Source organism: Ambystoma mexicanum, chromosome 10, assembly GCF_040938575.1.
Source record: "Ambystoma mexicanum isolate Mex_15411 chromosome 10, UKY_AmexF1_1, whole genome shotgun sequence".
NCBI classification, from domain to species: Eukaryota; Metazoa; Chordata; class Amphibia; order Caudata; family Ambystomatidae; genus Ambystoma; species Ambystoma mexicanum.
The window spans coordinates 693,705,371-693,730,087 of NC_090932.1; the positions used below are offsets into that span (position 1 = coordinate 693,705,371).

A 24,717-nucleotide genomic window follows, 5' to 3' on the forward strand; every position below is an offset into this window, starting at 1 on the left:
ATTTGGAACCAAGGAGTACACTTATTGAATAACGATTCCCTAGATTCAAGCTGATCACAGGCACTTTTGGGAACTCTATGCAAAAATATCAGCGCCGACCCTGCCCCCCTTTATGGGGCCCTCTCGTGTTTGAACGCTCTTTGCCCTGCCCTTTTTGGAATTTTGGGGCTCTGTTGCTAGTATCGTCAGGGGCTGCTTTGGGTTCTGTGTAGCATACCCCTCCACCTGCCATGCCACCCCAAAGCGTGGTTCTGGGCCCCCTTCAGAATGCCCAAGCTCAACCTGCTATGGTGTTTGGATAGTTTTATGCTGCTGAATTGAAATTCAACACCAGTGCTAGGATCAACTTGTTTCAGGGGCCACTTGTTGGGCTGGGCTGGGCAGGACAGTGCTGTTACCAGTCGTGTCACTCTGATTTAGATCAGTGGCCCGACTGCTATTTTGATTGCCGCTCCCCCATGACGCCACCTCCACTGCGGTCTTCTAGGAAGCAATTTCTTTATGGCTGCTAGTTCTGTTAGGACGAGGGGTAATTTGCATTCCAGTGGGGTCCCTCGTCAACTTGGTCCAGGGTGGGGTTGGCGGCTGTTCCGGGAAGTGGAGGGGTTGGTGTGCAGGGAGAATTAGCACACGGCTGCTGACCTTTTTCAGCAAACATGGCCAGTGCCATGTCTTTATGGTCTTTCGAATCTATTGATGATATTGTAAGAGCGGACTCAGCCTAGTTGACAAAAGCCTGTCCCATTGTAACCTTTTTGGCAGAGCACTGGGTGCTACAATCTGGGATGTGATATCTTCAGTGCCATCTGCAGTAGATGAGGTAAAATCAAGAGCAGTGTCAGGGTCATTGTAGTCCTTGGTGTAATCCCTGTCACTGCTCATTTGCCATCGCTACCACTTTACTGTGTAGTACAGGCTTGTACCAAAGGTGAAATTGTTCTATCATTTGTAGTCTTAATTATATGTGGTGTTCCCTAAGGGTAATGCATATGATTCTGCCTAACAGTTCCTCAGAGTTGTGGCTGTAGTGGTGGGTACAGTTGGCTCATGCCCCCCGGAATGTTACCCAATGTTTGCCCCCCTCAGCTGGAAAGTTCCTCCTGTGTTGCACTCCAGATGACAGAACTGGCTACGGGGCAATCTAACCCACCAATCACTGTGCTGTGTGTAATCACTCTGCTGTCATTACTAGTGCTGTCATTGATGGGTATCTTGCCCTCTACGTAGGTGTCTTTACTCCCCATAACAGCCAGGGTGCTAGGCATTGCCCGTGAGTTTCATAGAATGTGCCTTGGTTCTGCCTGGGTCGGTGCCTGGTACAGGGGGTGCGACCAGCATTTTACATTTTTATAGTTGATAGCGGAGGATAGCACCGGCTCAACGTGGTGGTCTTGGAAGCAAGACCATGCAGAGCAACAGAGGTTCGAATCCCGGATCCGTGCATAGAAACAGAGCTCAGGTACGATATTAGGCGCGTTATAAAAAAAAAAAAAAAACAAATATTTTCTTCTTGGGTTGAGTGAACACAGTAAAGCTTTGTGATGGTGAGTTGGGGAGCCAGCCGTATGCATAGTCATGGCTGCCATTCTAGGCTGGGTAATAATAGGCAGAGATGAGGAAAGTTGACACTGCAATGTGGGGCTGTTGATGGACCAAGCATTTGAAGTGTGAATCCCACTGACCCCCATATCACAGCTCCTCACCTTGTTGGATTCCTCCTTTGTTCTTCTTTACTGGACGGTGCACTGCCGGACACAGACAGCTCCTTCCGCCTACCTAACACCCTGCAGGAGCGCAGCATACTCGCCCTTGTTCCGCGGTGTATCTAATTACCAAGCCTTCTAGAATCACTGTGATTAGAGGTTGTGGAACGCAAGTCCTTTTGCCTACAAGGTATGGTCTCATACCATCTTTCATCGAAATCATGTTTGCTTTAAACAGAAAAGTTGTAAATAAAAGCTCTGCTTCATATGTCTTTTATAACAGTTTTTTGAAAAAGTAACCAAGGCCTGGTTTGTTTGTCAATATCTGTGACATGCTGGGTTAATCGATTGCCTCCTTTCTCTCAACTGTTTCACTAAAAAGGTAGACATCGGACATTATTTCAACACAAATAAAGTTTTATAGATAATTGCTTTTATATCTTTACTAGGTTGGAACCGGTCTTGGACCTACACTGGAGTTTTATGCACTTGTATCTCAGGAACTGCAAAGAGCTGACTTGGGTCTCTGGAGAGGTGAAGAGATAACCCTTTCTAATCCAAAAGGTAATGTAAGGATGTAGTTGCATTGTAGAGTTTGATTTCTTCCTGGAGAGCATTTCTTGATCTTGAGCAGCTTCTTATTGGCAAACTATTTTGTAAAGATTTGAATGTTTATTAATAGTGTAAAGGGGGGACATTAAAATGAGACTTGAAACATCCAACTTTGCCTAGCAACACAAAAGCTTCTCTTAGAGTTAAAACACTCAAGCGGAGGTAAAACAAAAATTCAGGATAATTGTTGCACGAAGTATCGTTAGGGAAACCTTTCCAGAATAAAGAGGCTGGGCTAAAGGTTACCTTACCTGTGAGAGAATGAGTCTTAAGCAGCAACTCTGCAGCCTTGTAACCAAGGGATCTGCAACCTTTGGCTCTCAAGATATTTTGGACTACAAATCCCATCAGTCTTAGCCAGCATAGTCAATGGGGAGCGATCATGTGACCCATAATTTAAAGCATTTGGGGAACCACAGATTTCAGATCCTTGCAACTATGACCATTATAATTGTCCTCCTCGTTTACCTGATTTTGAAGGTTCAAATGCTGTTGCTGCTTTTTTTGTATCAGACTTCGATTACACCACATGCTCAGTTTTGCCTGTGCGAGTAACATCGCTTAGCTGGCTCTGAAGACTCCGGTATTTGAGAGAATCCTGTTACCTAATGTAGAGTTGAGCTTCAGTTTGCTGTGGGCATGCACTGCTCACCCATCTCTTCGTAAAACCCAGTGGAAGGTCCTCGATCCAGATATTGTTCCTGTGTTAATGTGCTACTGATTTGTGCATATTTGTTAATGGCACCACCTGGCTAGGATTTCCTAGGCTGCAATGGCCATGATTAGTGTGTCTCTTCTCTTTATTCAGTGGCACATTTGACCCCAAATTAAAGGCGCGAACAGACACCCTAAGACTTGACTTTTTTACTGTTACCCTGCCTTTTAGTGTACAAAAAACTATTACTTAACTGAGATATTGTTTGTGATATACTTCTTTGTTTGAGGACAGCTACTCTTCTGACAATATTCTCATGGTTACCTTCCCTCTACAGATTCCTTATCTATGATACTCTACTCCCAGTGCCAGCTCTCCTCAAATTTTTTCGGGGGTGGAATGACGCTCTGGGTCAACTTCAGCAGACGCTCTCTACACCAGACTTCACATCAGGGACAGGATATGAGACCCTGCTGCATCATGTGACCTCAGTTTATTATTTTTGTACACTCCAAATTCTTCGGGCATGCCATTTGGCGTATTTCAAATTTCGACTGTCATGCATAAAAGTGTGAAATCTTTGGTCTTCAAACCTTGTGTGTACTTTAGGAGTCAGATGCCTGCCTCACAACACAGCAGGGTCTGCCTCTGCTGTTGAGGGAAAAACATGATACGCAGTAGGGTAGGTCGTGCCAGTACATGGACCTAAAAGACCTTCAGGAGCATGCCGCCAAGTTGTTCACCTTTTGCCACAAAGGGGAACACTTTCCAAGTCTGCGAATTTGGAGCGAAAGAAGGTTGAGGAACAAGAGAAACACTCTCCTGTTCAGAAGCAAAATAACAAAAAGCACCCTCTTCCTTCTTCTTTGAGGCAGAGACTCCTAAGGATTGGTTCCGGTACCACAGGAACAGTTTCCCACTCAATCACCTACTTCAGAGGAGAATGGTAGGAGTCCAGCCTGAAAATGGTGAACATTTTTGCCAAGGCCTTTGCGCTGTCGACTTCAGCATGGTGCTACTGCACATTCATGCGTAGAGCTCTCGAGACTTCTCCCATATGCTTAGGTGCCATCTGTGATGCTCGGCCGATGTCCCCAAGAGTATGCTCTGCTTCCATAGAGGAAGTTCATCTCTAATATGTCGTACATCTTTGACGAAGAAGGGGATCCTATCCCATTCTGGGGGAGTGGGAGTCAGTCGATGGACTTCCCTGAGAAGTTTGACTGCGACTAAGAGGATTTGCATCAGCTGGCCACATACCTACAGGAAGCCAGTAGCTTGAAGACCTACCCAGAGTTGGTCATCCTTTGGGTGCCCATTCTAGGCATGCCTCACACTTTCATCCAGAGAATGATGGCAAAGGTGATGGAAACACAAGGGTTTTCAGCACCCACCAGACACAAAGTTCATTTTGAGCTCACTGGTATCCTGGATGAGTCCCTCAAGAGCAATCCTTCTGCCCCGGAACTCAGCTGTAGAGGCCCCAGTGCTGTTGCCTGGGGAAAACCTGCATTGATTCCTGCGGTGGACTGGAACCTTGCAAAAAAAACCACCACCTGGCACCCTAGTATCTGGCATTTCTACCCACTTGGCCCCAGAGAGTTTAGTGGTGCAGGAAGCTATGGCCTCTTAGCCACCTTTAGGAGGAATCACCTCTTTCTGCCTCCAGTTGTGGAGAGGCTGGCTGTTTGGGGGGCACAAGGTGTATTTGTTTTGGAGAGTCTTGCTCCGAGAGCAGTGAACTCTTCCTGCTCTTTGGCCTAATGGTACTTTTGATCTCTGGTGCATCAACTCCAGGATGGCAGAAAATCTGGCGAAGAAGATTGACTGTTTCAACACCCTGGTGAATGATGGCAAGGAAGCAGCATGCCAGATTTTAAAATCTGGCAATGAATAGTCGCCCCTGAGGGATGCACCCAAGGATGAGGAATGTTGGGTTTACGCAGGATATCCAGGCAAAACTGCTGGATATGCCCTTTTATGGGAACAGCCACTTTGGGGCTAAAGCTGATGAATCCCTCCAGAAGTCCCAGGCATTGAAAGCCACAGCCAAATCCTTAGGCCTTGCTGTTAATCAGCCTTCCAGCTCAGCACCAAGAGGTTAAGGGTTCTTCTCTTTTGTTTCCTTCGACCACTGTGGTAGGTTTCGGGAGCTCTACGGCAAGTAACCGCTGTCTCATCCCACTCGCCAGCGCAAAAGTGGTGTATCTCGGAGAGGTGTTATTGCTGCAGTGCCCACAGTTTCCTAGGGGCAACGCCTCTGTCAAGAGGTCTTCAGATAAGCCACCCAAGTGGGGGGGGAAAGAATTTCCCTACTTGTCGAAGGGGTGCTGAGCCAATTCTGACACAAGGACATTTCAGGCCGTATCTCAAGGCTACTGCCTCCCGTTTGCTCTATTACCTCCCAACCTCAATTCCACTCCTGTCTCCGGCCCTTCTCTTACCATTCAGAGCTAGGCACAGGCTCCTGCTCGCTGTACTTCGTTTCTGAAGTAGACATGGGCTTGCATCCCATCCTGTATCTGAGGCTTTCAAAGCCGTTTCTATGCAAGAACAAGTTTAAAATGTCACGCAGTCCCAGATACTGCAGGCCCTTGGACCGTAAGACTGACTGGTATCCCTGGATTCCAAGACTTCCTACTTCCAAGAGCCGATCCATACCAGGCGCAAGAAGTACCTGAAATCTGTGGTGTGGTCAACCCACTAGCAGTTCAGTGTTAAGCTATTTGGTCTCACTCTTGCGTCCCATCCCCTTTCCTCCATACTGCATGGGTGTTCCTTCCAAAGGACAGGAGACGGAACCTTTTTCACCAGAAAAAAACCTTCATCCCCTTCAAATTTAGAGGTGCGTGTGGCCCTGGGAGCATGCGCTGCCCTGACTCCGCCGGCGCACCTCAGTCCCGTTTTCCGCGTCGACGCGAACGGGCCGAATTCACCAGCGCTCCTGGGTTTGGCTTCGGCCATGTAATTCCACGCTCTGATACTTCTTTGTATTTTTTGGTCTTTTTATCATTTAGGTACTCGGTCCTCAGGCGTCGCCCTCCTCCCTGGCGCAAGTCGACTATCACAGGGTTCAGCAGGTGTCCATCATGCAGTGGGCTCTTCCCAACTTCAGACCCCCACGCCCTCTGCCTACGTTGCCTTGGCCCAGACCACGGTTGACAAGCTTGTACAGCGTGTGGCTTGCTGTCATCGAAATCGCTGAAGAACAGACTAGCCAGGTGGAGGGAGCTCTTCCAGAAGTCGCCTCCAGAGGACCTCAAGAACTTCGTGAAACACTGAGCCAGGCCCCAGGTAGGGCCGCTATATTCCATTGCACCCCGCAAAGGAGACTCCTTCCCAAGGACTCTCCCGTGCGGGATGGACTGTTCAGGTCCTTGTACCAGCACGTGCACCGAGGCTGCTGCAGCAGCTACCGGCCTTCGGACCGAGAGATCCTTGGATCCTCCCAGTGGCAGTGTTGAGGGACCGGAAGCTTCTTGTACCGGATTATCATCCGAGGGGCTCTACCATTGTACCGGCAATATGGCAGAGGGGCTATGCCCTAGTGCCAGTAATACGTCTGAGCGGGTGCCTAAACGCAGCTCTACCGACCCCCGGATCGAGGGTGTCCCACCTATCGGGTCAAGGCCCGAAGAGCAGGGTAGGCCTTGTGATCCACATGCAAGAGTCATGGAGGAGGTTGGGCCCAGTGAGCCGAGTAACACGTCGCAGGCACATGGCAGGCAGCTGTACAAGATGGCCGCTGCGCCAGACACAGGCACCCGTCCGATGCCATTCCAGGAGCTTGGCGAAGAACGAGTGTCAAGGTGGGACTGCACTCAACCAGGTACGTGGCCTCCAGCCTATCGTTATACGCAGGGCAGCTTCCCACTGCGTCCAGATGGGCAGGGTATGCAGCGGCTCCAACAGCTCCCGGCTACCCTGTCCGTACCCCCTACCACCTATCCCACCAGTGAAGAGGGGTTCTTCGAGAGGTACCTCATGAAGTCACCTCGGATGGGGTTATCCTCAAGGACGCCATCAGGGAGGTCCTCCCTATGATGCTAGCAGCACCACAAGCGCCTCTGCCGGTGCCCCCGGCTCAGCCGCTGCCTCTGGCCACCCAGCCGATTCCTCAGACGGCTCCGTACCAGCGTCCTCCTCAACCTCTGGCCGCGGTAACTAAATCCCAGGTTCTGGCTCCAGCTACTCCTCCTCCACAGGATCCTCCTGATCCACAGGATACGGATGAGGAGGAGGATCCAGACACGCCATCATCAGCTAGGGCCTTCCTGAACGTCTTGCAGGGCTGGCAGAGTACCTGGGCCTACCCCAACCCGATATTGAGCATCAGGCAGAGGGGGTTCTGGCTGAAGTCCTCACGCGATGCCCCTCTGCCAAAACGGGGATTCCACTGCAAACCGATGTCTCCCTGGCCAAGAAGGGTTGGCTCAAGCCCCACTCGGTCCAGCCGGTCAATCAATGCCTGGACGCCAATTACAGTACAGGCAGATGGAGGGGTATACACTCTTGCTGTCGGCCCATCCTCAGCCACACAAGGTTTGCGACTTGTCGGACAAAGTTGCAGTGCTCAAATGTCAACTCAACCCACCCCCACATAATGTTTCTGTGGTGTCTTGGTGCCTACCATGTTATGATATGTTAGGTTATTTATACCATGCTTAAAGCCCAGAGGTTTCTAAGCGAGGACCTGGAGATCGAACCTGTGTTGCTCTGTGTCGTCTTTCTTCCAAGGCAAGCACGTTGCCGCTGAGCTATCCTCCTGAGTGGGGGGTTGCGGCTCATGCTGAAACATAACGACAAAAAGCCTCAAAGGAGAGAGCCTCCAAATTGTTCCTGTGTCGATTGACGTTAAAGTTGCCAAGTTTGATGCTGACAGACGTAAACCTAACTAAGGCAAATGCTCCACGGCTGAAAAATCGCCAAAGAGGGGAAAAAAACAGAAAAAAGCACTGTAAATGATTGCATTCAAGGAGCGACTACCATCATTAGTCTTCTTTATCCAAGCAGAAGAAAAGGAGTAGGCGCTTGTCCACGGAGAAACGGGTACACTTCCAATTTTTCCGCTCAAGCGGTTTTTGAGGGGAAGTGTTCTGCATCAAAATGATGCATGTCTTTGAGTAAGCAGGTCCGCCCTTTCTCTTTTCCTCTGGTAAGAAGACAGTCAAGCCTGAAAAGCCAGCAGGGACTCTGTTCACCCTCCTCCCTGTGTGCCAGAAAAACCTGGAGGTATTGAAATCCTCCACAAGGATTAGTGATCTATCGATGCCACTGACGACTTGGTTGACTGCCACGGTCTTTGATGTCCCATCGGCATCGAAGGACTGTTCGACGTCAGTGGTCGAAGACCCCTCAACTTCAAGGTCTGCACCAAAGTCGAGAAGGGATTACATGTCTTCCTTCAAAGGCATCTTCGATGTAATTGATGCGATTTCTTTTGACCTCAAGCTCGTGTCTCTCTCGAGCCTGAGGAATTGCAGGCTGAGGAAAATAGATTGGCTGACCTAGCTTCCATATTAAATGGTGCTGTTGGGTAGAATTTTCATCTTGTGTGAGATTCTCCTCACCTGGTGAGTCCTCCAGCACTTTTTGCTGGACTATTTTTTTTCTGACTTTCCTTAAGTGATTAGGAACCTTTTTTCCTCACTTACTTATTCTTATTTTGTAATCTGGGCACCCCTTTTTGTGTTCTTTTGATGGAGTCTGCTTTCCTCCATCTTTTTCTGTTGCATCTGTAATTTACTGTTGCAGCACCTAGTGTAGTGCTGCTGGAAGCCACTTGAGTTTCCCTTTTTGGTTTTATCATTTTTCCTTGTGAGAACCACTGTACCCAACAATAGGGGGATACCTTTTATTCGATCTGCACTTTACTTTGAGAGATCAGCACGCCCCACCTTATGCAGAGTGCAGAAGGGATACTTTGTAACCCTTTTTTAACTTCTCCTATAACTTTTTAGTTACAGTAACAAATCCATCCAGTGGCTGGTGGCAGTAGATGTTTCTCTACCATTTTGTATTTGCAGCTGCTTTAAGTGACACATGGGACACTCTTGATCCAAAATGGTACCTACATTCTTTTTTCACCAACAATAGTTTTTTCTTTCTTGGTCCTTCTGCCGTGCAGGGTGGGGTTGGTCCTTGTTTGTCTTGTCTTTGCTGGGGTCCCTTTGTTAAGCCTGCCCAAAGGAGCGAGTGTGTCAGGGAGGACAGGAAACTGGGATGTCACAAACTCCTCAGGCCTTTGTCCTCCAGTGAGACTGCTTGGATCCAGTTGCCACTGGTTGCCCGGCTGTCCCTCGGGGACAGCCGCCACCCACTTTTTAAAAGAAGCATGTATGTTGAAAGGCTGAGTTCCTGCATAAAAGGTGAGGGTCTTTAGGTTGATTCCAGATTCGACTGCTGAAAGATCCATTATGAAGATGACCTCTGCAGCAACCGCCAGAGACTGCCAGAGCCATCTGATTGACCGCTGCTTCTCTAGCCCACTTTTCCAAGCGACAGGGATGCTCTGAACCGGTTGATTTCCTCCTTCAGACTGGGGGTACCAACCATTCTGGAGACGACCTGTATTTCGAGCCATCCCATGACAAATTGCAACCTTCACTGGTTGCAAACCGCCAATACCCTGAGACCTATGGCCACTGTGCAGTGCATCACTTTCCGAAGATTGAATCCTCCCAAAACTTTGGACTCCTTCCCGACCTCCAAAGGGTAGATTCGGCTCATTGAATTCCCCTCTTCGAATTGCTGCACCAAGAGAGCAAGCTAATTCGACCGGGCGGTAACCATTCTTCACTGGTGCTTTGAAACGGGTGCCAAAACCACAGAACCTAGAAGAATCAGTTGTGGAGAGCCACTCCACTTGACTGAGGCTGTGAGATCCATCCCAGTGTCCCTTCTTTCGTCTGCCTGAGCAAGATTCCAGTGATCGGATCTGCTGCCGCATCGCTGGACTTTCATGCTGCCTCTTCTCCAGCATCAGATTCAAATGCTCATGAACCTTCCCTGTCGCCAGGATGGAAATCATCGGTGAAAGAAAAAAATGTTTTGTTTTGGACTGAAAACAGTATTTTACTCCGTAACCAACCACTGTTCTTTGGGTCATACTGCTCCCTAAGTGTTGGGAGTCCTCTCATATCGCGGTTCGAACCTTTTTTGATATTTAGAGTTTTTTCAATCAAATGGACGTTCCAATTTCAACCGTCGCTCGACTAGCGTCGGCGGGGACCCCTTGTCTGCGAAGATCACCTTGCATTGTGGATTTTCTCTTCAAAGTTTTCAGAGCCTAAGGCTTGGGCCTAGTATAGATATCAACGATGTCGCAGGAGAAGTGGAGTCTCGTCAAGCTCTGCAGTAATTGTGGACTAAGAAACATCTACGTTGAGGATCGGCACCTGAAGTGCCTGTATTGCCTGCATCCAGATCAGGATGAGGAGGGATACGAGATTTGCCAAGGTTTTCTGTCGAAGACCCAGAAATACTGTTACTGCAAGTTAGCAGCATGATTCGTGTTGGGGGGGGGGGGGAGGATGCAAAAGCAGGTCAAACGCAATGCTGCAGATCCTGCTAAGGTTGCCGAAGCTGCGGGACCCAATTCGAGAAGGACCTGTTGCCTGTCTCCAGCTCAGTCGACTGTTAGCCTACCTGTGGGGGGGTATACCTTCCACAAGGAAGTCCCTGACCCCTTCAAAGCACTGTTACTCACAACAAGGATGTGAAGGACGGGCTCAAGCCCCTGTCCACGACTGCTCCATCTGCCAAGGCCTCATCTTAGTTGATGACCATTTAGTCATCTAAGTTATCTGTTTCGTCAATGGTGATCCAGTCAACGACAAGAGCGTCTGCCATCCCGTTGATGGGCCCATCGACATAGACGACCATTGTTACTTCGGCAACAGGAGGGGCCATTAAGACTGTGGTGTACACGGTGAAGACAGCTACACCACGGGTGTCTTTACCTCCATGCCCGCTGACTGCTGTACCCACAATTCCCAAGGATGCGCCTGTGTGTGAGAACAGGCACCCATCATCGCCTCCTTCTCTAAAGATTCAGGGAGATTGAGGGAGCAGCTGCCCCCTATGGATTTTCTCCCCAGTGGGTAGGAGAAGGTGTCCCAGGCAAGCCTGCAAGGCTCTCCAAGGAGATCCTCACAAATATAGACCAGCTCCAATGATGGATCACCTGCCTGAAGGTTACTATTCGGATTATGAGGGAGGCCCCTGCCCCATATCCCAGGAGGGGGGATCACCGAAAGGGGAGACGGATTTGCCTTTTGGTCCACCTTTCAGCCCTGCGATCCCAGTCACGCCTCAGCCAGCTCCAAGGGATATGTCTTTGGACATTTTGACGACCGTCCACACCTTGGTGTCAGAGATGGTCATAGGTCAAAAAACCGTTTTCTTTTTTCCAAAAGGAAAAAAAGACTGATTTGGAAAGACTGCTTTGTGACCGCACGGAGTGGTCTTTCCAAATCAAACTGTCAAGCCACTGCTGCACACAAGTGCTCGGAGGGGCTGATGGGTTCTGTGTGCCCCAGTGGACTCGTTGCGGGAGTGACAGGTACGTTTGAAACTGTGTGTGTTTGTATGCGTAGGTGTGGGGAGAATGCGTGTTTAGATGTGGGAGGGGGCGGTAGGTGGGCAAAGGTGGGGTTTGGGGGGGGTTAACCTCCCCGATTAACGAGAGAATTAGTGGGAGAGGGTGGGGGTCGGGAAGGAGGGGGGTTCTATGTAATAATACCGCATTTTAAAGCCTACACAAAAACTGCCCAAAACAATCCGTCTTTTTTGTGTTCGGGCTTTAAAATGCAGGATTATCACATAACCCCATCAGTGATACTGCAGAGGCAATCAGCTCCTTTGGTTCCGGGGATGGTCAGTATCCCTACCCAGACCTCCAGTAAGTCGTCCTAGGACGAGTCAGATCAAGGCGCTCGTCAAGCCCTACCAAGGCGGCAACCCAGCCCCTCACCCATAGGGCCGAACCAGCTGGTGATGCCTCCTCCAGCACTTCCCTGGAGAGCGTTGACCCCACTGAGGGAGGTGCCTACACGTACCGACACAGGCACAGACTCAACATCGACCCATACGGACAATTAAGATTATTTACAGGCTGACTGTGAGCCTCTGGGCATGGATGAGCCTGCCAGGGCTTTGCCCTTGGAAGAGGTAATCTACTTTCATAGCATGCTGTCAAAGGCCTTTGCACTTTAAAACATGGCCCTGAAACAAAAGAAGGAAGGGTTCCTTATTCAGCGCCGGAGGTCTTCACGGAAGGCGGTCATGTCAATTCTGCTGCTCGATGATGTTTGTGAGGAAGGGTTGGAGCTGTTGAAGATGCTAGATACCGCCCCTCCCAAAAGAGAGAGACTGGAGGAAAAATATAGGGTGCTTGACTCAGGGGGCCCCTGGTGCCTGAGATGCAGCCTTTTCCAGACCCGGTGGCGTCTACCGCAGCCAGGAAATGCTCGGCGAACCCACTGCCCTCCGGATGCTATCTCCGGATCAGGAGGTGGAAGAAGCTGAATGAGTTGGGCAAGCGGATCATTTGCACCACTACTTCCAACATCAAAGCCTCCAACGCCTTGGCCATCCTGTCAAAGTATGATCGCTGTTAAGGAGAATTCTCAGAAATGTGCCAATTCCCTCTACCTTAGAGACCCCAGCAACTTTGCTGGATTTTGAGGACTTGATTTTTTACCTAGAGAGTGAGACCCTTTTTCCCCACTCACTCGTGTATTTTAATGTGATTTTGTACACTGTTTCTCCAGCATGGGGTCTGGCATGGATTCACATGCTCATGAATATTCCCCGTCGTCAGGCTGGGAATCCTCGGTAAAGAAAAATCAGTATCAGTTTAGTTTCTGATCTGTCTTTCATAGTAGTAACCAATCACTGATCTCTGCGTCATACTGACCACAGCCAATGACTGCCATCTCCCTAAGCCCCGCCTCTGGCAGCAATCTTCAGATTTTTACCGCACGTTCAAGTGTTGGGATCCTCGTGCGATTGCTCTCGAGCTTTAGTGCTTTTTTCGCGCTTTTTCTTAGGAAAATGTTCTCTTTTTCGGTCAAAAGAGTCTCAAGCTCCACCGTTTCTTTATCCGATCAACGGGGACCCGTGTCGGATTCTTCTACGCCCCTCAAGGGTGAAGATTTCGTCGAGCCACGCTTTTGGAGGACTCCAGAAGTTTCTCAGGCCCATCTCGATCATGGCCCAGGAGAAGGCAAGCTCGACGCCCAGAAAGCTGTTCAGGGTCTGCCCTGGGTGCCAGCTTCAGAATGTCTGAGGACGAACACTCCCTTTGCCTCTACTGCCTGCATGAGGACAAGACGCACGTGGAGAAGGACTGTGCGTTTTGTGGCAATATGTCGGAGCGGACCATGAAGGACCGCCAACTGGCTGGAAGGGAAGAGCCCGTCAGGCGAGAAGAAGAAGAAGTCGGAGCGGTCTTCTAAGACCTTTGAGGGCGCCCCGGCGATGGGGGTCCAACAGAAGGACAAGCACCGCGAGTCCGCTTGCACCGGGAGCGCCGAATGGTCGGGTTCTACGGGCGCCAGGCAGGGCGCATCCTCCCCGGCGCATCCTCCCCGGCGCCATCAACCACGAGCCAACGCTCTGGCTCGGGTAAGAGGAAGGCCAAGCACCCGGCGAAGCTCCTGGAGAGACCCCGGTCGAGCTCGAAGGCCCCATCGGAGGGGGAGCGAGGCGGTGACCCTCCCACCAAGGAGAAGGCAGTGAGCCCACCTAAGGTGGTGAAAGCCTTAATCCATCCGGCCAAGGCCTCTATCGAGACAGTCGCGGCGGCCCTGGCTCAGCCTGTGGAGGCTACACCAGTGGTGGCGACCTCGGAGCCCAGAGTCTCCCTGCCACCGCAGAGGAAGTCCTCTTTCATGCCCATCGACAGGACCCCCGTGAAACCTCCGACGGAGAAGAAAAAGGGGGGGCAGGAGGTCGTCGTGGATTCGGCCTCAACCTCTGAGGAGGAGCTGATCGAAGTCTTCAGCCACGGCGTTGGCGTGGAAGAAGCCAAGTCCGTCGAGAGGGACCCCGATGTAGGAGACGACGAGAACGTCGAGGGTGCCGATGAGGCTTCTGACTGCCCGTCGGACTCCCCTCAACCAGTGCCGCAAGACAACTCGGCGGCCATTTTGTTGGCTATACAGTCCTTATGCTCGGAGATAAGGACGAGATTGCCGTTACCACCAACGGAGGAACCTCTCCCGACGGGGGACCCGGAGCCAGGCCCTTCTGGGAGCCCTCCTCCCAAGAGAAGGATTCATCCTCCACCTCCTTTTCAACCATCGCGCCCTGCTCAGCACTCCTCCCCGTCCACGACCCGTGGAGATGATACGGGGACTAACACGGCCGCGACGGGCACAGACGACAAGGTTTATGACGAGGATCTCCCGTCGTCACCTCCTCCCCGGGCTTCACCGCCCGACGAGATTGGATCGTTTCATACCATGATCGCCAGAGCATCCGAGCTTTTCCAGCTCTGCCCGGAAGAGAAGAAGGAAGGTTTCCTTTATCAACGGCGCGAGACCAAGAGGAAGAAGGTCCTCGCTGTACCTCTGCTGGACGATATCTGGGATGAGGGTCTCGCCCTCCTCAAGAACCCATCCACAACGCCTGCGAGAAGGGATCGGTACGAGAGGAAGTACCGGGTCCCAGACGCGGCCCCCTTGTGCCTTCAGGCACAGCCGACCCCGGACTCGGTCGTCTCCGCGGCGGCCAGGAAGAAAGCGGGGGGGCCTCTGCCTCTACGTCATCCTCCCCGACGGACGGCGAGGCACAGAAGTTGGACACGATGGGACGCAGTGTCATCTCATCGGCAGCGACGACGATTAAGGCTGCTAACGACTTGGCTATCGTAGCCCGCTATGACAGGGAGTTGTGGTACAAATTCGCTCCCCTGCTGGATTTCCTACCAAACAACAAGAGGGCGGAGGCCCTAGAGATCTTGCAGGAAGGAGAAGTGGCGTCGGACCACGCCATTACGATAGCGACGGACATCGCTGACACTGGATTTCGCCAGTTGGGCAACGGCGTGTGCCTTAGACGGCGTGGATGGCTCAAGGCAACTGACTTCCGTCAGGACGTGCAGACCAGAGTCTTGGACATGCTGTTCGGCGGGAGCAACCTGTTTGGGAAAACAGTGGACGATTCCCTACAAGCCATCAAGACGGACACAGAGACGGCCCGGGCTCTTGGTGTTCTCCAGCAACGACGGCCGCCCTTTTGGAGCGGCGGAGGCAAGCAGGGTGCCTCCAAAGGTTCCGGCGGCGGATTTTCCACCTATCGTCAAGCGGCCCGTTCGTCGTCACAGGAAGCCTACAGGGGACGAGGCAAGTCGGGCAGACCCCGCCGTCGTCGCCAAGGAGGACAAGGCTGCAAAGCCTTGTCGAAGCAGGACTGAACCGGCCGTGGGGTCGGGCCCCCACCGAAGCACCCCGGTGTGAGTCCGGCTGGCGAACTTCGTCAGCGTGTGGGAGTCCATCTCCACCGACCGTTGGGTGCTGGACGCCCTGGCCCAGGGTCACGCGCTTGAGTTTCTAAAGAAGTGCCTGCGCGTCCCCCCATGGCAAGGAAGGAACATCACGTCCCTCAACTTCTCTTGGAGGTAAAGGCGATGCTCAAGAAAGGCGCCATCGAGCTCGTCACAAAGAGGCTTCGGGGCTCCGGAGTTTACTCAAGATACTTCCTCGTGAAGAAGACGGGAGGATGGCGTCCCATCCTGGACCTACGACGACTGAACAAATTCATCAAGGCACAGAAGTTCCGTATGGTCACCCTCCAGCACGTCCTGGGTCAACTGGAGGAGGACGATTTCCTGTCGTTGTTGGATTTGGAGGATGCCTACTTCCATATCCCCATCCTAAAGGGACACCGAAAGTTTCTCAGATCCGTGGTCCAAGGGCGTCACTACCAGTTCAGAGCCCTTCCCTTCGGATTGAGGTCGGCACCCAGGGTGTTCACCAAGTGCCTCGCACCGGTGGCAGCGCGGCTGCGCCTGGAGGGGATCCACGTCTACCCCTACCTGGACGACTGGCTCATCCGAGCAAAGACAAAGGAGCTCGCCGCGGAGCACACGGCGAGGACCGTCCAACTGCTCACGGACCTGGGATTCTCCATAAACTACGCCAAGTCCCACCTGGTGCCCTCGCAAGACGCGCTGTTTCTGGGAACGAAACTCGACACAGTGGCGCTTCTGGCCTCTCCGTCGGAGGAAAGGACGAGGGCCATCTTGGGCAAGGTGCAGAGGATGCTGTTTGTGGACGCGGCCAGGGTGAGGTCCATCAAATCCCTCCTCGGAATGATGTCTTCTTGCATTTATCTCATCCGCCTGTGCAGGCTTCGGATGTGCCCGTTGCAGGAGTTCCTGGACGCTCGCTGGATCCAGACGGGCAGCTTCGAGGACAGGATCACACTCGACGAGAGCTTCCGACGAGCGATCCGGTGGTGGGGCACCCGTGCGCATCTGACGGCAGGCATGGACTTCCAGACCCCGGGCCACCAGAAGACAGTGACCACGGATGCCTCCCTGGAAGGGTGGGGGAGCGCACACCTAAAATCTGCACGCGAGAGGCCTTTGGCTGCCGACGGAGAAGTCCCTCCATATCAACGTCCTGGAACTCCGTGCAGTGTTTTGGGCCCTCGGGTCCTTTCTTCCGTCCCTCAAGGGCAAGGTGGTGAGGATCTTCACCGACACCACCACCATGTTCTACATCAGGAAGCAGGGCGGTACCAGATCCCCAGCCCTGTCCAAGGAGGCTCAGGATCTGTGGCATTGGGCCGTCGCCCAAGGGATGTTTCTGGTGCCGTTTCATCTGGCAGGGATAAAAAACACCATTGCCGACTTGCTCAGCAGAGAGCTGCGCTCGTGCCACGAGTGGGAACTACGACAGGATCTAGTGGACCGCCTCTTCCGACAGTGGGGCACACCCCAGATCGACCTGTTCGCGACAGCGACGAACTCCAAGTGCCGGAGGTTCGCCAGCAGGTTTCCCCAGCCGAGGAGCATGGGGGATGCTTTCTCGTTCCCCTGGGAGGGCCTGTATCTATATGTGTTCCCTCCATTGCCGCTGCTGATCCGGCTCATCAACCAGCTCAAGCGGTCACGGTGCAGGGTGATCCTCGTCGCACTTGCGTGGCCGAGGCAGAGATGGTTCCCGGACCTTCTGGACTTGTCCCCGTGAATCAAGCTGCCAGTGGACGCGGATCTTCTTTCCAGGGAAGGAGGCGCCATCCTCCATCACGACCCGAAGTCGCTGAACTTGCAGGCCTGGCTCCTGCAACGTTAGAGTTTGGAGGTTACGACATACCGGCCGACTGCAGAGAGGTTCTTGCAAAGGACAGGGCGTCCTCAACTCTTAAATGCTACGGACACAAATGGAAGATGTTCTCTGTCTGGTGCCACGCACAGAAGATTAACCCTCTACGGATTACGACTCCTCAAGTACTGCCGTACCTGCTGGCCAAGGCTGGACTGGCGCACGCTTCCATCAAGATTCATCTTGCTGTGATCTCCCGATACACCAGAACCACGGGACGGACGTCTTTGTGGTCTCATCGTCTGGTGAAAGAATTCATGAAGGGACTGTTCAGATCGTTCCCGCCGGTGAAGGCACCGGCCCCGGCGTGGGAGCTTAACGTGGTGCTGACCAAGCTCATGGTACCTCCGTTCGAGCCTCTGCACTCAGCTCTGTTGAAGTCCTTGTCTTGGAAAACAGCGTTTCTTGTGGCCATCACCTCCGCACGACGGGTGGGAGAGATCCAGGCCCTTTCCTGCAAGCCCCCGTACTTGACTTTTCACGACACGAGGGTAGTGCTCAGGACGCACCCCTCCTTCATGCCCAAGGTGCCGTCGGACTTCCACCTCAACGAACTCTTGGTGTTGCCTGTTTTCTTCCCGTCGCCTTTGTCGCCGGCTGAAAGGACTTTGCACTCGCTGGATGTGGCTAGAGTGCTGAAGTTCTACGTGGACCGCACGAAGAGTTTTCGGAAGACATCACAACTTTTTGTGAACTTGGGACCTGTCAATCAGGGGAAGGCTCTCTCGAAGGCTTCCATTTCCAGATGGCTCTCCGGCTGTATCATGTACTGTCATCGGTTGGCAAACCGACCGCTGCCTGGCCGTCCGAGAGCCCATTCCACCAGAGCGATCGCAGCTACCACGGCGTTCCTATCTGGTGTGCCCTTGCTGGACATCTGCAGGGCTGCTACGTGGAGGTCGACGCACACCTTCACTAAATTCTACTGCGTCGATCGGGATTCCAGGGAGGAGTCCAGGGTCGGCCAAGCAGTGCTGCGCAACCTGTTCGCCTAAGGTGAGCCTGGTGAGGAGGTAAGAATTGCTTAATGTTGAGTTTTGGATGTAATGCTTAATGTTGAGCCTTTGCCACCTCCCGTGGTTGTGCATGTGTGTACTGCTATGTATTCTTTTATTCATGAGCATGTGAATCCATGCCAGACCCCATGCTGGAGAAGGAACAAGTTACTTACCTGTAACTGTTGTTCTCCAGCATGGGTCTGGCATGGATTCACATGCGAACCCTCCCGCCTACCCCTATGCGGCTCTTCACTTGGTCATACTGCCACTTCACGTGCTACCAAATCTGAAGATGGCTGCCAGAGGCGGGGCTTAGGGAGATGGCAGTCATTGGCTGTGGTCAGTATGACGCAGAGATCAGTGATTGGTTACTGCTACGAAAGACAGATCAGAAACAAAACTAATACTGATTTTTCTTTACCGAGGATTCCCAGCCTGACGACGGGGAATATTCATGAGCATGTGAATCCATGACAGACCCATGCTGGAGAACAACAGTTACAGATAAGTAACTTGTTCCTTCTTTTGGTTCTGGAGTCTGAGAAACTCATAGGCATCATTGTTTACATTGTCACACAGCACCTTCAGTACAGTGACACAGGTAAGTCTTTCAAATTTCCCAAATGTTCAAATACCTTCTCTGTGACAAACTGTTTCCCAGAGCAGTAAAGTGAAATTGACTTTACTTACATTTGTAACTTTCTAGACCCAGCACACACTATCTTTTATAATGGGGTGCTGGAGGGGTTACCTAGTATCCCCTTTGTCTAGCTTCTCATGTAACATTTTTATGTTACGCTTTCATCACTGAATGGCTGGTGGCAGTGGTTTACCTTTTTCTACCATTATGGGATTTTACCGCGGGCTGTGTTCGCAGCCACAGTAAAGCACCCATGGGTGGCATTTTTGTTAAAATGGCCCTGTCTTCTTTTTTTCACCATTTCTTTATAGAAAGGTTCTTCTTAAGATTTACTCTGCACCAAACCAGGTTTGGTCCCTTTGTTCGTTTAGTCTTTGGCATGCTTCACAAGTGAAACCCGCCTCTGGCTCCAGGATGTCTAGCGGGGGGCAGGAAGTGAGGGAGGTGCCCGAAACTCCCTGTGCTTTTTCTCTTAGGAGATCCAAATGCACTTTGTGATGATTGGCCTGCTGACTTTCCGGCAAGGACAGCCACCCTGCTGGACGAAGGAATCCGAAGAACTTGGAAGACGACAATTGCTGCAACTCCTGGACCGTTGGTTTGCCCGGTGAAGCCCTGCTGCTTTCATGAAACTCCAAATTCGTATCGACAGAGAAGCTCCTGCAAAGACGACTTCTCCCTTTGAGTTGGTGGGACCAATCAACTCAAGTAAGCCACCTGGACATCCTCTAAGAGCTGGTTGAATTTCCACAGAGTTGCTGCTGGAAACCAAATTGCCAGGAAGAGGAACACCAGTTTGTGCGCGTTTCTTTTAAGCTGGGCAAGAGCTACAGGAACATCCTCCGGACTCCCAGGAAGCAGGACTGGCCAAGCCTGAGCGCCCTCAACAGAGTGTGGGACCCCAGAAACAAAGAAAGCCCATCTCGACAGCCAGGAATCGCAGTGTTGCTATTTGCGGTAGACGCGAGCAGTAGAAACACTGAACAGGCACTTGTTTGAAGTTTGCCGGTTGCGAGTGGTGACCGCCCCATTGCAGTACAGGAGTCCCCAGAAGTCCTCCCTCTTGTCCCTACTACTGAGGACGGGAGATCTGCAGAGCTGCACAGGAACCGGAGTCATCTGCTGCACTTTTTCTTCAATACAAAGGTACTGTAAAAGTCTGAAAGAACTTACCTCTTGTTGTAGAGTGTCTTGCATCTTCTACCCTTCACAAGTAGGGGTGTACCGAATAGTGAAATTACTATTCAGCCGAATACCGAATAGTTAGCAAAACTATTCGGCCGAAGCCGAATAATGAGCCGAATAGTTGTTTTTTTAAATACATCTCTAAACCCTGCAACTTAGAACAAGGAAGCTTAGACTCCGGGCTCGACTACCTAAAATATTCGAACCTATTACTAAATATAACATTAACCTAGAACACCTCCGACCCAAAATATGCCGACCACTGGTAATCACCGCCCCTCTCAGACACCAACCACACCATAAAATCAATAAACTTATAGCCAAACCTCCGCTCACAGCACAGCTAGAACCTGAACTAAAAGCTGCTCTAATCAATGCCAGATCATTAGTCGCCCATGCCACTGACATAGCAGATATCATACGGGATAATAGCCTTGACTTCATTGCCATTACTGAATCTTGGCTCCACGATGCAGCAGGTCCGGCTCTCACTTTGGCAGTCCCAGAGAATTATACCATTCTCAGAGCTGACAGACCAGACTCGCGCGGTGGAGGAATTGCAATTATCGCCAAATCTAATCTCTCTATGAGAATCACACCCACACCCTCCCTCAAATCCTGCGAGCTTCTCTCTATCAAATTACCGACTGCAAACTCCCAAACACTAAATATCCACCTTATCTATAGACCCCCTGGCCCCGTCAGCACCTTCACTGAAGACATCACCACTGTTATCTCTGAGAAGCTAAAAGAATCCTCCCAAACACTAGTACTAGGAGATTTCAATCTAGGGCTCAACGATATCAACGACCATCATGCTACTGCCACAGGCAATACTCTGTCAGTGCTAGGCTTCACGCAGCTCGTGAATACTTCCACACATATCAAGGGAAGAACACTAGACTGGATTGCCAGTCACAACTGCTACCCCTCTATAACAGCCATCACCCCCCAAATATGGTCTGACCATTACCTTATCTCTTTCACCCTCAACACCAAAAGACCCACAGTCTTAACACCCACGCCAGCCACACCCACCTTAACGAGAAACAAGAAAAACATCACAGCCGACAATATTCTGCCCCACATCCTACCCAAACTAAATTCCCTACCTGACCACTCCGACCCAGGCATCCTAGTGGATGCATTCAACGCAGCCATGTGCTCTGCTCTTGACAGTATTGCTCCATTTAAACTTCGGATCAGTAAACCCAAAAAGCATTTGAACTCATGGTTTACACCCCACCTAAAAAACCTAAGACTACAGAAGAGAAAATGCGAAACAGCTTGGAACCGACATCCGACCGCTGAAAATAAAACTAACCTAATTAACATCTCCTCGCAATACAAAAGAGACATCATCCTGGCCAAACAAGAAACCTATAATAATAGGATCTCCCAATCCAACTCCAGCATGAAGGAGCTATTCTCCATCCTAAAGGAATTGGAAACTCCTATCACAGTACAGGATGACTCCATCAAAGACAAAACTTGGTGCACAGACATACAACTGGCACTAACCAACAAAGTATCCAACCTCCAAACAAAAATTGCCCTAAAGAAAGCCTCTCTGCCAACTCAACCTCTGATAGTCAAAATTCCCTCATCCAACAACCCAGAATCCACCCAATTCCGTTTCTCCAAGGTCTCAGTAATTGAGGTAGAGAAGACCATTTTGACTCTCAAACCTTCTAATTGCAAAGGCGACCAATGCCCCGCACAACTGATCAAGGATGCGGCTAGGGATTTAGCCCCCTTTATCACAAAACTTATCAATGCCTCCTTTACTACGGGCACCATCCCCCGCAATCTAAAGGAATCTTGGGTACTCCCCCTCCTAAAAAAGCAAACATTGGACCCCAACATTCCTACTAACTACAGGCCCATCACCACGGTTCCCTTCCTACTAAAAATATTAGACAAGGTAGCATACACCCAAATCCAGAACTTCCTTGAGATGAACCATCTCCTCGGCACCCGCCAATCCGGTTTCCGTCCGCAACACGGCACAGAGACTGCCCTTATCGACCTAAAAGCCCAAATAGATTCACTCAGAGACGAGGGAAAACTAGCTCTCCTCCTCCTTCTAGACCTCTCAGCCGCCTTTGATCTGGTGGACCATAAAGTCCTATGTAATCACTTGGACTCGGCTGCCCACTTCTCAGAGGAGGCTATAGTCTGGATTCAATCATTTCTTAGTGACAGGACCATGAGGGTGTTCTCCCCCGCAGCGGCAGCAGACCCTATCCCAATCACCTGCGGAGTGCCCCAGGGATCCTGCGTCTCGCCGACACTCTATAACATCTTCACCAAGCCACTCTTTGACGATCTTGATAATCTGGGTATCACCTACACTAACTATGCAGATGATACTCAGATTCTCTTACCACTTACTGGGGATTACGTCGAAGATCTGGCTCTGGTGAATAGAGTCTACAGCATCGTTCAGGCATGGATGGCCAACCATGGCCTATGCTTGAACGATGACAAAACAGAGCTCATCATCCTGGGCACGGCAGCCCGTATCTCCAAACTTAACCAAAACTACTCCGCCTTCATCATCGATGGCAACACTATCAAGGTCGCCAGAGAAGTAAAAACCCTAGGTTTTTACCTTGATGCGACACTATCTTTCACCAAACAGGTGAACTCACTGTCATCATCCACTGCCTATACATGCAAGTTAATACGAGCTGGGAAACCATTCCTTTCAGAGGACAGCTGTCTTATTCTAGCTAGAGCCCTCATTTTATCGAAACTAGATTATTGCAACGCCCTCTACATAGGGACTACCAAACAAATCATCCACAGAATCCAAGTGCTCCAAAACAATGCACTTAGAGCAGCCCTAAGTATCCCCAGAAGTGCACACATTTCAGAAATAAGACGAAAACACAAATGGCTTTCCACCCAAGAAAAAATCAACCTTAAATCTGCGTCCCTTATCCACAAATGCCTAAACAACAAAGCTCCCCGATACCTCTCAGAACGCTTCAACAGGAAAAATCCAACGAGACTCACAAGGACAGCCAGCCCCAACTGCCTCCTAGTGCCCAGATTCAAACTAGCCACCATTGGAGGTTCCAGCTTCCCAGTTAAGGCAGCACAGTTATGGAACTCCCTACCCCTTGCACTCAGATCTGACCAAACCTTCAATAACTTCAGAAAGAACACCATAAAATGGCTTATCGAGAATGCGACATAGCGTATGTCACTTTATACGTAACGTCTTCTTATAATGTTTGTACTAACCTGCTTTTACTGTTTGATCGCCATAGATTTGACTGTTTAGCTACGCCTTATCTGCACTTGCACTTGCCCTACCCTGCAGATTCGAAATGTCCACTATGCCTGTAACCTGTAACGTTAACTAATCTGTAACCTGTAAACGTTAACTAAGCTGTAAACCTCCTTGTTCTCTTGCGCCCTGCTACCCTAGGGTCTGGTGCGCACAATAAATAAATAAACAAACAAACAAACAAACATTGTCCAGCACATGAGAAATACTGCTTCGCAAGACAGTAAAGAGCATGTGAATGCGCGCATCATGGATGCACACATTCAGCTGCCCTTTTTCAACCCCATTTGAGCATTTGCACAACCAAAAGAGGCCCTAGAAAACATTTTTAAATTGGCCCCATATTACACATTTTCAGCAAGCCTAACCCTTTTCCCATGGGAAAATTTGGCCAATACTGCGATGCGTCGCAACGGAGGGGGTGGGGGGGACATGGGAGAACATCACGGGACAATGGAGGGGGTGGGGGGACATTGCAGAACACCGCGGGACAACGGAGGGGGTGGGTGGGACATGGGAGAACATTGCGGGACAACGGAGGTGGTGGGGGGGCACCATAAAAATAAAAAATAAAAGCATTGCAAGGATCCTGCTAGGATCGGACTCCAAGTGGCTTGCTCTGTCCCACTATCTCTCTCCTGCTTATCCTTCTATCTTCAACCTCTTTTTCTCTCTCTCTCTTCCTTACACTCTGTCTTCCTCTCTGCCTGTCTCTCTCGTCCTCTAGGTGCCTCTCTCTCTCTCTCCATACCTCTGTCTCCCTCTCTCTCTCGCACTATTTTAATCTTTCACACTGTTTCCCTGTCTGTTTCTTCTCTCACTCCTCCCTTTGTTTCCCTCTCTCTCCCTTTCTCTCTCTCTCCCGCTTTCTCTCCCTGTAGCTCTCTCTGTTTCTCTCTATCTGTACCTCACTTCCCCTCTCTCTCCTCCCTCTGCTTCTCTCTCTGTCTCTCGCTCTCCCGCTGTCTCTCACTCTCTGCCTATCTGTGCTTTACTCCATCCCCCCTCCCCATCTCTCTCTATCTCTACCCCTCTTCCTCTGCCACTCGCTCTGCCCGGCCCCTCATGTACCCCCTTTGCAAGCGATGCCCTTCACAGCCTGTATTTCTCGTAGTGCCTCATGCCCACTAGGACGGTTTTACTGTGATGGTTTTAAAGGAAGACGTGCCCTGGGTGAGGGTACGCTTAGCCTTTGCTTTTATAATGCCAACCTTTTGCTTTGTGTGCATGCCAGCTCATCTCTGCCCTTTGCCTAGCACCGTGCCAACCTTTGGAGCTTTAGTTGAAGGC

The 24,717-nt window shown here is 50.9% G+C and overlaps 1 protein-coding gene across 6 annotated transcripts in view; it reads left to right on the forward strand.

The window, feature by feature from the left end:
- TRIP12 (thyroid hormone receptor interactor 12) overlaps positions 1–24,717 on the forward strand; it is a 2,051,777-nt gene that overhangs the window by 1,859,880 nt on the left and 167,180 nt on the right. For all 6 annotated transcript variants that reach the window (XM_069618297.1, XM_069618300.1, XM_069618299.1 and 3 more), the window contains one exon: positions 2,153–2,267. In XM_069618297.1, coding sequence (XP_069474398.1) covers positions 2,153–2,267 — 115 coding nt within the window. The remainder of the gene's footprint in view (positions 1–2,152; positions 2,268–24,717) is intronic.